The 14009-nt window shown below is 37.2% G+C and overlaps 1 protein-coding gene across 1 annotated transcript in view; it reads right to left on the bottom strand.

The window, feature by feature from the left end:
- Positions 1-14009, bottom strand: part of DNAJC1 (DnaJ heat shock protein family (Hsp40) member C1) — a 214825-nt gene that overhangs the window by 89981 nt on the left and 110835 nt on the right. Inside the window, exon 8 of the mRNA XM_060097700.1 lies at positions 8948-9111. Within this exon, the coding sequence (XP_059953683.1) occupies positions 8948-9111 (164 nt within the window). The remainder of the gene's footprint in view (positions 1-8947; positions 9112-14009) is intronic.

Raw genomic sequence — 14009 nt, forward strand, 5'->3', positions numbered from 1 at the left:
TAATAGCCACTCTGGAAAACAGTTTGGCAACTTTTAAAATATTTAGATATACACACATCACACCTTGCAGTCATTTTACTACATGGTATTTACCCAAGAGAAATGAAGGCATAAGTCCACACAAAGACACGTACAATGAATTTCATAGAAGACTCATTTATAATGGCCAGAAACTAGAAACAAATCAAATGTCTATCAACCAATAAATTTTAAAAACTGTAGTGTATCCATACAATAGAATATTACTCAGCACTAAAAAGGGAAAACTATAGAAACATGAATAAATCTCACAACAGAGTATGCACTGTATGTTCCTACATACATAATATGCTAGATCATGCAAACTAACCCACTATGGATTATTATTCAGTGATAAAAAGAAACAAACTACTGATACACTCAAACACTTGGAGGTATCTTAAGGGCATAATGTGAGTAAAAAAAAAGTCAATCTGAGCACCTAAATCTATAAAGCAAATATTAACAGAATAAAGGGAGAAATAGACAGCAATACAATAATAGTAGGAAACATTAATACCCCACTTGTATCAATGGGTAGATCATCCAGACAGAAAATCAATGAGGAAGACTAGCCTTAAATGACATGTTAGACCAGACTGAATTAATAACATATACAGGACATTCCATCCAAAAGCAACAGAATACACATTTTTCTCAAGTACACATGCATCTCCAGGATAGATCAGATGTTAATTAGCCCACAAAACAAGTCCTAAATTTAAGAAGATTGAAATCATATCAAGCACCTTTTCCTACCACAATGGTACTGACATTAGAAATCAATTACAAGAAGAAAGCAGAACTCACAGATGTATGGTGATTAAGCATATGATCATCTGAATAGATGCATTTGACAAAACTGGACAAAAACATTCATTTATGGTAAAAACTCTCAACGAAGTGTGTATAGAGGGAATGCACCACAACATAATAAAGGCCGTATGTGACAAGCCCAAAGCTAACATCATACTGAACACATGAAAAGATGCTGAGCATCACTAATCAACAGGGAAATGCAAATCAAAACCATAATGAGATATCATCTCACACTTGTTAGAATGGCTATTTTCAAAAAGACAAGAAATAACAAGTGGTGGCAGGGATATGGAGAAAAGGGAACTCTTGTGCACTGTTGGTGGGAATGTATATTGGTCCAACCACTACAGAAATCAGTACAGAGATTCCTCAAAAAATTAAAAATAGAACTACCATATGATCTAGAAGTTCCACATCTGGGTATTTATCTAAAGAAAGTGAAAACACTAATTTGAAAAGATATATGCACCCCAATGTTTGTTGCAGACTATTTACAATAGCCAAGGTATGGAAAGGACTTCAGTGTCCTTTGATGGATGAATGGATATAGAAAATGTGACACACACATCCACAGACACACACAGGAATATTATTCAGCCATAAAAAGAAGGAAATCTTACCATTTGTGACAACATGGATGGACCTTGAGGGCATTATGCTAAGTAAAATAAATCAGGTAGAGAAAGACAAAAACCAGGTGATCTCACTTTTTTAGAGGAATCTTAACAAAAACAAACAAAAACCAAGAAAACTAAGCTCAAAAAAAAAGAGAACAGACTGTTTTTTTTTCTTTTTTTTAATAACTTTACTCATTTATTTGTTTTTATTTTTGGCTGTGTAGGGTCTTCGTTGTTGTGCGTGGGCTTTCTCTAGTTGCGGTGAGCGGGGGCTACTCTTTGTTGCGGTGTGTGGGGTTCTCATTGCAGTGGCTTCTCTTGTTGCGGAGCACGGGCTCTAGGCACGCGGGCTTCCACAGCTGTGGCTCACGGGCTCAGTAGTTGTGGCTCACAGGCTCTAGAGCGCAGGCTCAGTAGTTGTGGCGCATGGGCTTAGTTGCTTCATGGCGTGTGGGATCTTCCTGGACCAGGGCTGGAACTTGTGTCCCCTGAATTGGCAGGTGGATTCCTAATCACTGCAACACCAGGGAAGGCCCAGACTGGTTTTTATAAGAGGTGTGGCTATGGCAGTGAGGGGTGGATGAAATGGGTGAAAGGGTACAAATAAATAAGTCATGGGGATGTCATGTACAGCATGGTGACTATACTTAATAACACTGTACTGCATATTTGAAAGTTGCTAGGAGAGTAGATCTTAAAAGTCCTCATCACAAAAAAAATTTTTGTAACTATGTGTGGTGATGGGTGTTAACTATACTTACTGTGGTGATTCCTTTGCAATCCATACAAAGTCAAGGGACTTCCCTGGTGGCGCAGTGGTTAAGAATCCGCCTGCCAACTCAGGGGACACGGGTTCAAGCCCTGGTCCCACGTGCCACGGAGCAACTAAGCCCATGCACCACAACTACTGAGCCTGCATTCTAGAGCCCATGCACTGCAACTACTGAGCCCGTGTGCCACAACTACTGAAGCCCATGTGCCTAGAGCCCATGCTCCATTAACAAGAGAAGCCACCGCAATGAGAACCCTGTGTACCTCAACGAAGAGTAGCCCCCTCTCACCACAACTAGAGAAAGCCCGCGCACAGCAATAAGGACCCAACACAGCCAAAAATAAATAAATAAAAATAAATTTATTAAAAAAATACATACAAAGTCGAATCATTATGTTGTAAATATGAAACTAATATGTTATATGCCAATTACCTCACTAAAAAAAAGAAAGGAATAAAAATGAAAAGGCATTAAAAAATGTCTACCTCAAGAGGTCACGCAATGAATGATTCCGTTTATATAATGTTCTCAAAATGACAAAACTCCAGAGAAAGAATAAATTAATGGTTGTCAGAGGTTAAGGACGGTGGGAAGGTGATGGGTGTGAATATAAAGAAGGATGAGTGATGTATTTGTGTTCTGTATCTTGACTAGTTCTATATCTTTATTGCAGTGGTTGTTACATTAATCTACACGTGTGATAAAATGGCATACAACTATACACAGCCATTGTACTTAATGTCAATTTCTTGGTTTTGAAATTGTATTGTAGTTACATAAGATATAACTATCAGGGAAAACTGGGTTAAAGGTACATTAGAATTCTGTGTACTATCAAATCATATCAAATCAAATGGGTTTAAGAAAGCAAGGTGGTTTAATATTAGAAAAACAATCTATATAATTCATCTCATTAACAAAATAAAGGTTAAAAAGCTATAATCATCATAACTGACACAAAAAATATTTGATAACATTTTACAGCATTCATTTTTAATAAATAAAACTTCTTAGCAAATCTAGGAAGAAATTCTGATTTTTAGATTCACAGTGTGACATTAACAAAAATGGCAGAGTAAGGAACTCCAAACCTACTCTTATAAAAGCAACAAAAAAATGGTCAGAATCTATCAGAATCAAGTTTTTCTAAACTCTGGAAATTAATCAAAGGCTTGCAGTACTATGGGTAACATGTACTAAAGAAAGACAGCTGATTCTTGATAAGACCAGCAACCTCTGTGCTACATTAACTTACCCCAGTCTTATTCCCTGTTCCACAGCTCCGCATTACCTATGAAAATAACAACCATATTCTTGATTGTGCAGGGAGCAGAATGAACTAATTTTCAAGGAACTGTAATCATTTGTTTTGATCTGTTTCGTGGCTCCTTGGAAGATCAAAAGGCTTGTCTTTATTTTGCCTAACTGAAAACTGGCCTAATTCTAAAAGCTCTTCCTTGGGGGCATTTTGGGAAAGTGGTTACTGTCTAGTATCTTAGCCACTGCTTCCTGAGGCAACAGAAAAAAGCTGGGCAAACAACAGATTAACCAAAAAGCTTGAGAAGAAAGGCTGAGGAATAAGATGCTCTGAGAATCTAGGCCACGTGCATGCTCAAGGCTGTGAGCATGTTCAGAAAAGACCTGAGAAGGACTTAAGTTCTCACCTGCTGTTGATCTTGAGGCTCTCTGGAAGCAGAAAGTAAAAGCTAAGGCAGAATTGTCAACTGCCTGACTGGGTGTGGAAGCTGAGCCCCAACACATACACAGAGCCCATGGCAAAGACTGGAAGAAATTTTGGCTCCAGGCATTCAAGGAAATCTCTGTCCAATTATTAGCTGATCACTAAGCTAATTGAATAGAGACTTCGGTGGCTACACAAAACAAAAGAAACAGAGTTTGTAGAATTAGTACAGAAAAGTCAGTAAACAAACAAACAACAACTACAATAAGCCAAACATAACAATAAATCCTGGAAAGGGGAGAGAATCTGATTTTTTCAGAGTCGCAACTAATAACAGTCACAATACCCAGTCTTCAACAGGAATGATAACTGCCATACCTGCAAAGAAACAATATAGTCTGGCCCAAATAAAGGAAAAAATAAATAGAAACTGTGCCTGAGGGAGACCAGACATTGGAATTTCTAGGCAAAAGCTTTAAATCAGCTATTTTAAATATTCAACAAGCTAAAGGAAACCATGCCCAAAAAAACTAAAGGAAAGTATGAGAACAATGTGTCACCTAGTTGAGAATAAATCAATAAATAGGTAGAAATTGTTAAAAGGAATAAAATAGAAATTCTGAGGGTGAAAAGTGCAATAACAAATTAAGAATTCACTAGAGGGGCTCAACAGCAGATTTGAACAGGCAGAAAAAGAATCAGCAAACTGACAAATAAACCCACTGAGATTATCTGGTCTGAAGAACAGAAAGAAAAGAGAATTAAGAAAAATAAGCAAAGCCTCAGAGGCCTGTGGGATACCATTAAACATATCAACATATGCTTAATACGAGTAACAGAAAGGCGAAAGGAGGAAGGGGAAGGGGGGGGTGAGAGAGAAAGAGAGAATATTTGAAGAATAATGGTCAAAACTTCTAAAATTTGAAGCTCAATGAACTCCAAAAGGATAAACTCACAGGAATCCACATCTACATACATCACAATCAAACTGATCAAAAGCTAAAGACAAAGAAAGAATCTTCAAAACAGGAAAGGACAAGTAACTCATCATGTACAAGCGATCATCAATAAGATTAACATCTGATTTCTAATCAGAAACCAGAAGGTAGTGGGATGATGTACTCAAAGTGCTGAAAGAAAAGAACAGTCAAACCCAAATTATTTATCTGGCAAAACTATCCTTCAAAAATGAAGGAAAAAATTTGACAATCCCAGATAAACAAAAAGTGAGAGAGTTTGTTGCTAGCAGTCTGGCCCTACAAGTGCTTAAAGGGACTCCTTCAGAACGAAATGAAGGGACATTAGACAGTTACTCAATGGCATATGAAGAAATAAACACCAGGATAGGTGTTTTTGTATTTACACAGGTAAATATAGAAAACAGCATAAATGTAATTTTTGTTTGTAATTCTTTTTTAAGCTCACTAAAAGACAACTGCATAAAGCAACAGTTATAAATCTAAGTTGACAGGCACACAATATATACAGATTTAATCTGTGACAATAACACATTATATGGCGGAAAGTTTAACACTACTGAAACTAAGTTGGCATTAATCCTAACTAGACTGTTATAAATTAAGATGTTAATGTAATCCCTAGAGAAACCACAAAATATATGTCTGAATAAAGACCTGTATGTGAATGTTCATAGCATTTTTATCATAGTCCCAAAGTGGAATCAAACTAAATATCCATTAGCTGAAGAATGGATAAACAGTATGTGATATATCCATATGATGGAATATTATTTAGCCATAAGAAGAAATGAAGTACTGTTAAATAACACAACCCTGGGGGCCTCCCTGGTGGCGCAAGTGGTTGAGAGTCCGCCTGCCGATGCAGGGGATACGGGTTCGTGCCCCGGTCTGGGAGGATCCCATATGCCGCGGAGCGGCTGGGCCCGTGAGCCATGGCCGCTGAGCCTGCGCGTCCGGAGCCTGCGCGTCCGGAGCCTGTGCTCCGCAACGGGGGAGGCCACAACAGTGAGAGGCCCGCATACCGAAAAAAAAAAAAAAAAAAATAACACAACCCTGAATACTTTATGCCAAGCAAAACACAAAAGGCCACATACTGTATGATACCAATTACGTGAAATGTCTAGAATAGGCAAATCCATAGACAGAAAGTAGATTAGCAGTTGCCAGGGAAGGGGAGAGAGGAGAATTGGAGCTAACTGCTAACAAGTAGAGGGTTATTTATTTATTTTTTTGGTGTGATGAAAATCTTGAATTAGATAGTGGTGATGGTTGCACAACATAGTGAATAGACTACAACCACTCAACTGTGTGCACTTTTAAATGGTGAATTTTATGTTATGTGAAGTGTGTCTCAGTAAAATATGCTGTAGAAAGCCTACAGCATATATCACGTTTAACAGTTAAACAATAAAAGAATATATAATTTTAATAATGAAATAAAACTTCTAATAAAGAAAGTTTTGAGACTGGAAATGAAACAAAGATACTTATATCACTTTTATTCTACATGTACTAGAGATCCTTAGCACAAAAGAAAAAAAAAGTGTAATACTCAGAGAAACTGTTAAAATTAAAAAATAAATTTAGCAAGGTTGCAGGATACAAGGTTATTATACAAAAATCAATTGTATTTCTATACAGCAAATATAATTGGAAAGTGAAGTTTAAAAAAACAATATCATATATGTCATCTAAAAACACTAAATGACCAGGAATAAATTTTTTTTAAACGTGTAGTATATACGCACAAAAACCTGTAACACATTAAAAAAATTTTTTAAAGACCTATATGAATGGATTTATTCATGGGTTGTAGAGTCAATACTGTCTGGATGCCAGGTCTTCCAAAATTAATCTATATATTCAGTGTAATCCCAATTGAATATCTCAGCTAAATAATTTGTGGAAAATGGCAAGTTACTTTAAAAATTTATATGTGAGGGCTTCCCTGGTGGTGCGGTGGTTAAGAATCCGCCTGCCAATGCAGGGGACACGGGTTCGAGCCCTGGTCCGGGAAGATCCCACATGCCGCGAAGCAACTAAGCACGTGCGCCACAACTACTAAGTCAGCGCTCTAGAGCCGAAGCCACAACTACTGAGCCCACGAGCCACAACTACTGAAGCCCATGTGCCTAGAGCCCGTGCTCCGCAACAAGAGAAGCCACTGCAACGAGAAGCCTGTGCACCACCAGGAAGAGTAGCCCCCGCTTGCCACAATTAGAGAAAGCCCACGTGCAGCAACGAAGACCCAACGCAGCCAAAAATAAAATAAAATTAAATTAAATTAATTTAAAAAAATTTATATGTGAATGTAAAGTGGAAATCTTATAGGAGGAAAACTAAGTTGGAAAATTACTATACCAAATATCTAGTACATAGCTACAGTAATTAAGATTATGTGGTATCAGCACAAGCATGGAGAAATAGATTAATGGAACAAAGCAGAAAGTCTAGAAACAGACCACATGGTTATGGACACTTGTTCTATAACAAAGGTGGCATTTGAAGAGCTGTAGGAAGCAGTCTTTTCTTTAACTGGTATTGGGTCAATTGGTTTGGAAAACTTTTGAAAAAATATTAAACTTGATCATTACTTTACAATAAACACAAAGTCCAGGGGATTATGAATCTAAATGTAAAAAGTAGAATACTAAAGCTTCTAGAAAAATTTGGAAATATCTTTATGACTGCAAAGTGGAAAAAGATTTCTTAAACACAACACAAACATCAAATAAAGGAAAGGAAAAGATTGATGATTAAAATTAATTACTCTGGTCATCAAAAGACACCATTAAGATAATGAAAAGGCAAGCCAAAGTGGGAGAAAACATGTGCAAAGATTCACTTCTGAAACACATTAAAAACACAAATCAGTGAGAAAAAACACAGGCAACCAATAAAAAAAAAGACTTGAAAAGGCATTTCACATAGGAGAGTATCAGTGTCCAATAAACATAAGAAAGTGTTTAAACTTATTCATCAAAGGTTATGCAAATTAAACCATAATTAAATATGACTACACACCTAACTCTATGGTTAAAAACATAAAAGACTTGACCCAGTGTTGGCAAGGATGTAAAGTAATTGAAGTTTTCAGATCCTGTTGCTGAGCTATAAATTGATACAAACATTGAAAAAAAAAAGTATTCAGAATTATTTACTAAAGCTGACCCTGCAACTTAACTCCAAAAATAGAAATTTACACATACGTGTACTGAAAGTACAATAGTGTGCAAAGGAAACTTACTCATTATAGTCAAAAACTGGAAACATCAATCTCCAACAAAAATAAATTGTGCTATATTTCTAAATGGATTATACAGCAATGAAAATGAACAAATTACTGCTACACACAATAATGAATAACTATCACAAATACTATATGAAGAGAGGAAAGCAGATGCAAAATAGTACATATGGAATGTGTTATGGACTGAAGGTCTGTGTCCATCCCCCCATCCATATGTTGCAATCCTAACCCCCAATGTGATGGTAGTAGGGGGTGGGGTCTTTGGGGGTTCATTAGGTCATGAGGGTGGAGCCCTCATGAATGGGATTAGTGCCCTTACGAAAGAGACCCCAGAGAGCTCTCTCACCTCTTCCACCATGTGAGGACACAGCAAGAAGACTGCTGTCTATGTATAGGAAGAGGACCCTCACCAGACACCGAATCTGCCGGCGTCTTGATCTTGAACTTCCCAGTCTTCAGAACTGTGAGAAATAAATGTTTGTTGTTTAAACCACCCAGTCTATTATATTTTTGTTACAGCAGCCTGAATGGTCTAAGACAGGACGATTCCAGTTATAAACTTCGAACAGCAGGAAAAACTAATCTATGGTTAGAAGTCAGGATAATCATTATCTTTGTAGAAGAAAAGAAAGGTAGTGACCAGGATGAAGCATGAGTGTGGCTTCTGTACACTGGCAATGTTCTATTTCTTGATCTTGGCAATGGTTAACTTGATTTACCATGTGATAGTTTACTGAGCTGTACGTCTATATTTTATGTACTTTTCAGTATGTATTTTACTCAATTAAAACAAAAATTTAAAAATTTACCTGTTTTTTCCGTGTTCTGTTCCTGTTTTCCAGCCAATCATCCATTTGCTCCTCAATTTCTTCTATAGAAGTTCCATGATCATAAGATTGAATATATGTGCTTTCTAAAGGCGTATATACAGGAAATTCAGGTTTTGGTTTTTTTACTTTAACTTTCTTCTGCTCTAAAAAAAAAAAAGTTTAAAGAACCAATCAATAACATAATAGCTTCTAACATTTTATTCATAGACCATTCTTGAAAGAACACATAAATATATATTGTTCTTTCATCAAAATAGAATTGCTTTGCTATAAATAGTTAGCTGTAAGTTTTATTGTGCCCTATCCACTGCACTGTTTTTTTTTTGTTTTTTGTTTTTTTTTCTTTTTGCGGTATGCGGGCCTCTCACTGTTGTGGCCTCTCCCGTTGCGGAGCACAGGCTCCAGATGCGCAGGCCCAGCGGCCATGGCTCACGGGCCCAGCCGCTCCGCGGCATATGGGATCCTCCCAGATCGGGGCACGAACCCGTATCCCCTGCATCGGCAGGCGGACTCTCAACCACTGCGCCACCAGGGAGGCCCCACTGCACTGTTTTAAAATAAAACTCACAGGTGCTAATGATAGAAGATTATGATATAACCATCATATCAATTTGTATATATCTTTAGTGTTCAAACGACTGTTCATGAAACATTTCATTATGGCATAGTGAAAAGAGCCTGGTCATTAGTGTTTTAATCCTACCTTTACTATCTAATAGTTGCACAGTACTGGGCAAGTAACTTAACCCTTAGAACAAGTGTCCATTTTCTCTTCTGTAAAAGGGAGCTATATCTAACCTCATAAAGTTGATGTGAGGAGAATTATATATCTCCTAACATACTACTTGGCAGAAAATTAGCTCTTAATGGCATACATTCATCTTTTCAATATTTTACAAATGCAAAATATAATCTGGCAACATCAAGGGTAGTTATCAATAGACACTTATCAATTTATCAATTGGCCTCTCCATTAAATCCCTTTCTGATTAGAGAGTTAACACTGAGAAGCAACTTCACTCTTGATTACTACTGTCAAACTCATCCATCCTTATAACCATATCTTCTCCATCCTCTGTGTATCTGTTATAATGCTAACGTAATAAAATTAATATGATATTGGCATATGAAGAGACGAATTCCTAGAACAGAGAATTCATAAATATTTCAGTTCAGTGGGAAAAGGATCTATTAAATGATGCTGGCACAAATGAATACCCATTTGAAAGAAAACTGGACACAACCTTACAATCTATACCAAAATAAATCCCAGTTGGATAAGAGACTTGACTTTAGAAACCAAAACAATAAAAATCTTGCAAAAAGAAATCTAAAATACTACCTGTACTATTTAAAGGAAGACAAAATCTTAACTAAGACTGAAAACCCAAATGCTATAAAAAAAAGATAAAAGACAGAATAAACAAATCAAGAAATAACAGATTTGAAAAGATCATCTACAATTCAGAGTACAAACAGAAGACTGATATGTAGAATAGATAAAGAGATCTTATAAACTGAAAAGAGGATAGGCAGCCCAATAGAGAAAAATGGCCAAAAATAATGTGCATTAAGAATACAGTGTTATGGGAAGAGTTCTACTTAACAAGGCTGTTACCTTTCTAGAAATTACATGGTATCTAATACCATATTTTATCCTATACTGCTTCAGTACCTTTATATGTCCAGGCTTTTGAAATGGTGACTTAAAAAAAAAAAAAAACACCCTAATACCAAAATAGGAAATTAGTAACTTAAATGATATATGAGTCTAATTTAAAAGTATAAAAACATAGTGTCACCAGAGTACAATATGAGCCCAAATAGGAGGCCAGGTTTTCTTGTTTTTTAAAGCTGTTTTTCAGAAAAGAGGAAGAAACCGTATAAATGACTCCTTATGGGGACTTCCCTGGTGGCACAGTGGTTAAGAATCCGCCTGCCAATGCAGCGGATACGGGCTTGAGCCCTGGCCCAGGAAGATCCCACATGCCGCAGAGCAACTAAGCCCACGCGCCACAACTACTGAAGCCCGTGTGCCTAGAGCCCGTGCTCTGCAACAAGAGAAGCCACCGCAATGGGAAGCCCACGCCGCAACGAAGAACAGCCCTGCTCACTGCAACTAGAGAAAGCCCACGCGCAGCAATGAAGACCCAATGCAGCCAAATTAAAAAAAAAAAAAAAAGGGCTTCCCTGGTGGCGCAGTGGTTGAGAGTCCGCCTGCCGATGCAGGAGACACAGGTTCGTGTCCTGGTCCGGGAGGATCCCACATGCCGTGGAGCGGCTGGGCCCGTGAGCCATGGCCGCTGAGCCTGCGCGTCTGGAGCCTGTGCTCCGCAACGGGAGAGGCCACAACAGTGAGAGGCCCGCGTATGGCAAAAAAAAAAAAAAAAAAAAAAGATTCCTTATGAAGTTGGTCGCATTACTCAATTTTTCACAATTTCTTTTTTTTGAGCAACAAATTATTGTTAAGGGAAAATACACATAAACTAGAATGTATCTCATGGCTACTAATTTTGGTTGCTTATAGAGAATCAGTTATAAAAAGGAAGCAAATAAATTTGGTTTATTTCTGGGGTGTTTATCACAATTGCAAGTATTTGAATCTTTTAAACTATGCATTTTAAAAAATCACTTAAAAAATAATACAAAACTTCCACTCCTGGAAAAATGAAGAAGTACTTTTTCATAGTCCTCTCACTAAGAAAAACTAAAAATTCTAAATGTTATATATGAAACAAACAGAAGAATAATCTGAATGTTGGAGAGAGGACAGACCAACTGGGAATGGCAGGACCCAATGGGTACCAAGGTGGGAATTTCCCTGGGTTTCTTACAGCCTCATATATCCGAGACTTGGTTCCAGAGAAGCTTGCAACCCAAAAACACTGAAAGGCACAGACATAATAATGGTAATATTAAAAATTTTTTAAAGCTTTCTCTTTCCAGCCAAAAGGACCAGAAAAGCAGCAGCATTTCAAGATAAACTTTTAGATAATAACCGATCTACTTCAGGCAAACAACACAGGAAAAACTATGGCCACACCCCACCCCCATGCCAGCAAAGGCTAGTGGGAAGCCTAGACTTCTGCCATAGTGAGGCTGTAATGAGGCACCCCAATCTCAGGGTGATGTGGGAGAAGGCTGTGTAAGAAGCCAAGCTTTCATATCTGCTGAGAGGTGATGGGGATCCCCCTTCCCATGTGGAAACAGCAGAGACTAAGTTGGTAGTCTGGGTTTCCAAATCTACCCAGGGATAATGAGGTGTCCCTCCTCCCTGCCAGGGTGGTTTCAGAGGAAGCCTATCAGGGCTTTCACAACTGTCCAGCTGAGGCACCCCTGCCCCCCACAATGTCAGGGGAGGCCAGGTGGCAAGCAGTAAGTAGACATCTTGCTTATCCCAGCCAGGCTGTGGTAAGTGGAGACCTACTGGCAAGCAGGAGCACCCACACCCACCCAACCCTGAAAGGATTCACAACCAGCCTCCCCCTCAGCTGTAGTACATGTCATGAAGGGAACCTGGAATTCCACTCCTACCTGACTGTAACAGGGCAGCAACCCTCCCCTTTCTACTGCTAGGCTTTGTTAGAGAACACCAGGTAAAATAGAGGATTTAAATAAGATCCAGAGTCTTATAATACCTGAAATGTCCAAGTTTTAATAAAAAAAAAAGTCACTCATCATACCAAGAACCAAGAATATCTCTATTTGAATGAAAAAGATAATCAACAGATGCCAACAGATGAAAGAGATATCCAAATTATCTGACTAGAATTTTAACACAGCCATATAAAAATGGTTTGACAAGCAATAATACACATTCTTAAAACAGAGGAAGAAATAAAAAGTCAACAGCAAAGAAACAGAAGATATACAGAAGAACCAAATAGAAATACCAGAACTGAAAAGTATGCTAACTGAATTTGGCACATTTTTCAAGTGCAAAATTCAAACAACTGTCAACTCAAAATTCCATATTCAGTGAAAATATCCTTCAGGAATAAAGGGGAAACCAAGACCTCTGCAGATGAAGGAAAACTAAGAGAATCTGTTACCAGCAGACCTATCTGATAATAATGGCTAGTTATCTGAACAGAAAGGAAATCATAAAAGAAAAAGATCTTAAAATAGCTGGAAGGAGAAAGAACAAGAGTAAGAGTAAAAATATGGGTAAATACAATAGATTTTCCTCCTCCTCTTGAGTTTTCTATGTTATATCTGACAGCTGAGTGGAAATTATAACATTCAATGTATGTAGAGAAAATATTTAAGACAATTATAAGTGGGAGACATAAATGGATGTAAAGTGAGGTAATGTTTCTATATATCACTTGAAATGGTAAATTGTTTACACCAGTAGATTGTAATAAGTTATGTATATATAACATAATACCTAGAGCACCCACTAAAAATGCTATACAAAATGATATACTAAAAAAACACTACAGATAAATTCAAATGGAATTCTAAAAAGAAAAACATTCGAGTAACCTACATAAGAAAGCAGAAAGAAGAAAACAGAACAAATAGAAAAAAAAAATGGCACACTTAAGCCCTAATATATCAATAACTACATTACAGGCAAATGGTCTAAATACACCAATTAAAAGATAAACATTGGTACAGTGGATGAAAAACCACAACCTATGTATATGCTATCTACAAGAAACTTATTACAAATTAATCAAAACATTAATCAAAAGAAAGCAGGAGTAGCTAATTAATATCAGGTAAATAGAATTCAGAGCAAAGGAAATTACCCAAAAGATGCCCAAAGCAAGCAGAAGAAAGAAAATAATAAAAATAAGAACAAAAATCAATGAAATTGAAAAAAAAAGCAATAGAGAAAATCAATGAAACAAGGAATTGGATCTTTGAAAAGATCAATAAAAGTGATATACATCTGGCAAAACTGACCAAAAAAGTGAGAAAACAGAAGTTAGCAGTATTTTAGCACTGAAACAGGAGAAATCACCACAGGACATGCAGACATCAAAAGGATAATAAAGTGAACAACGCTAAACACTGAAGTTTGACAATTTGG

Source organism: Mesoplodon densirostris, chromosome 4, assembly GCF_025265405.1.
Source record: "Mesoplodon densirostris isolate mMesDen1 chromosome 4, mMesDen1 primary haplotype, whole genome shotgun sequence".
Classification (NCBI taxonomy): Eukaryota; Metazoa; Chordata; class Mammalia; order Artiodactyla; family Ziphiidae; genus Mesoplodon; species Mesoplodon densirostris.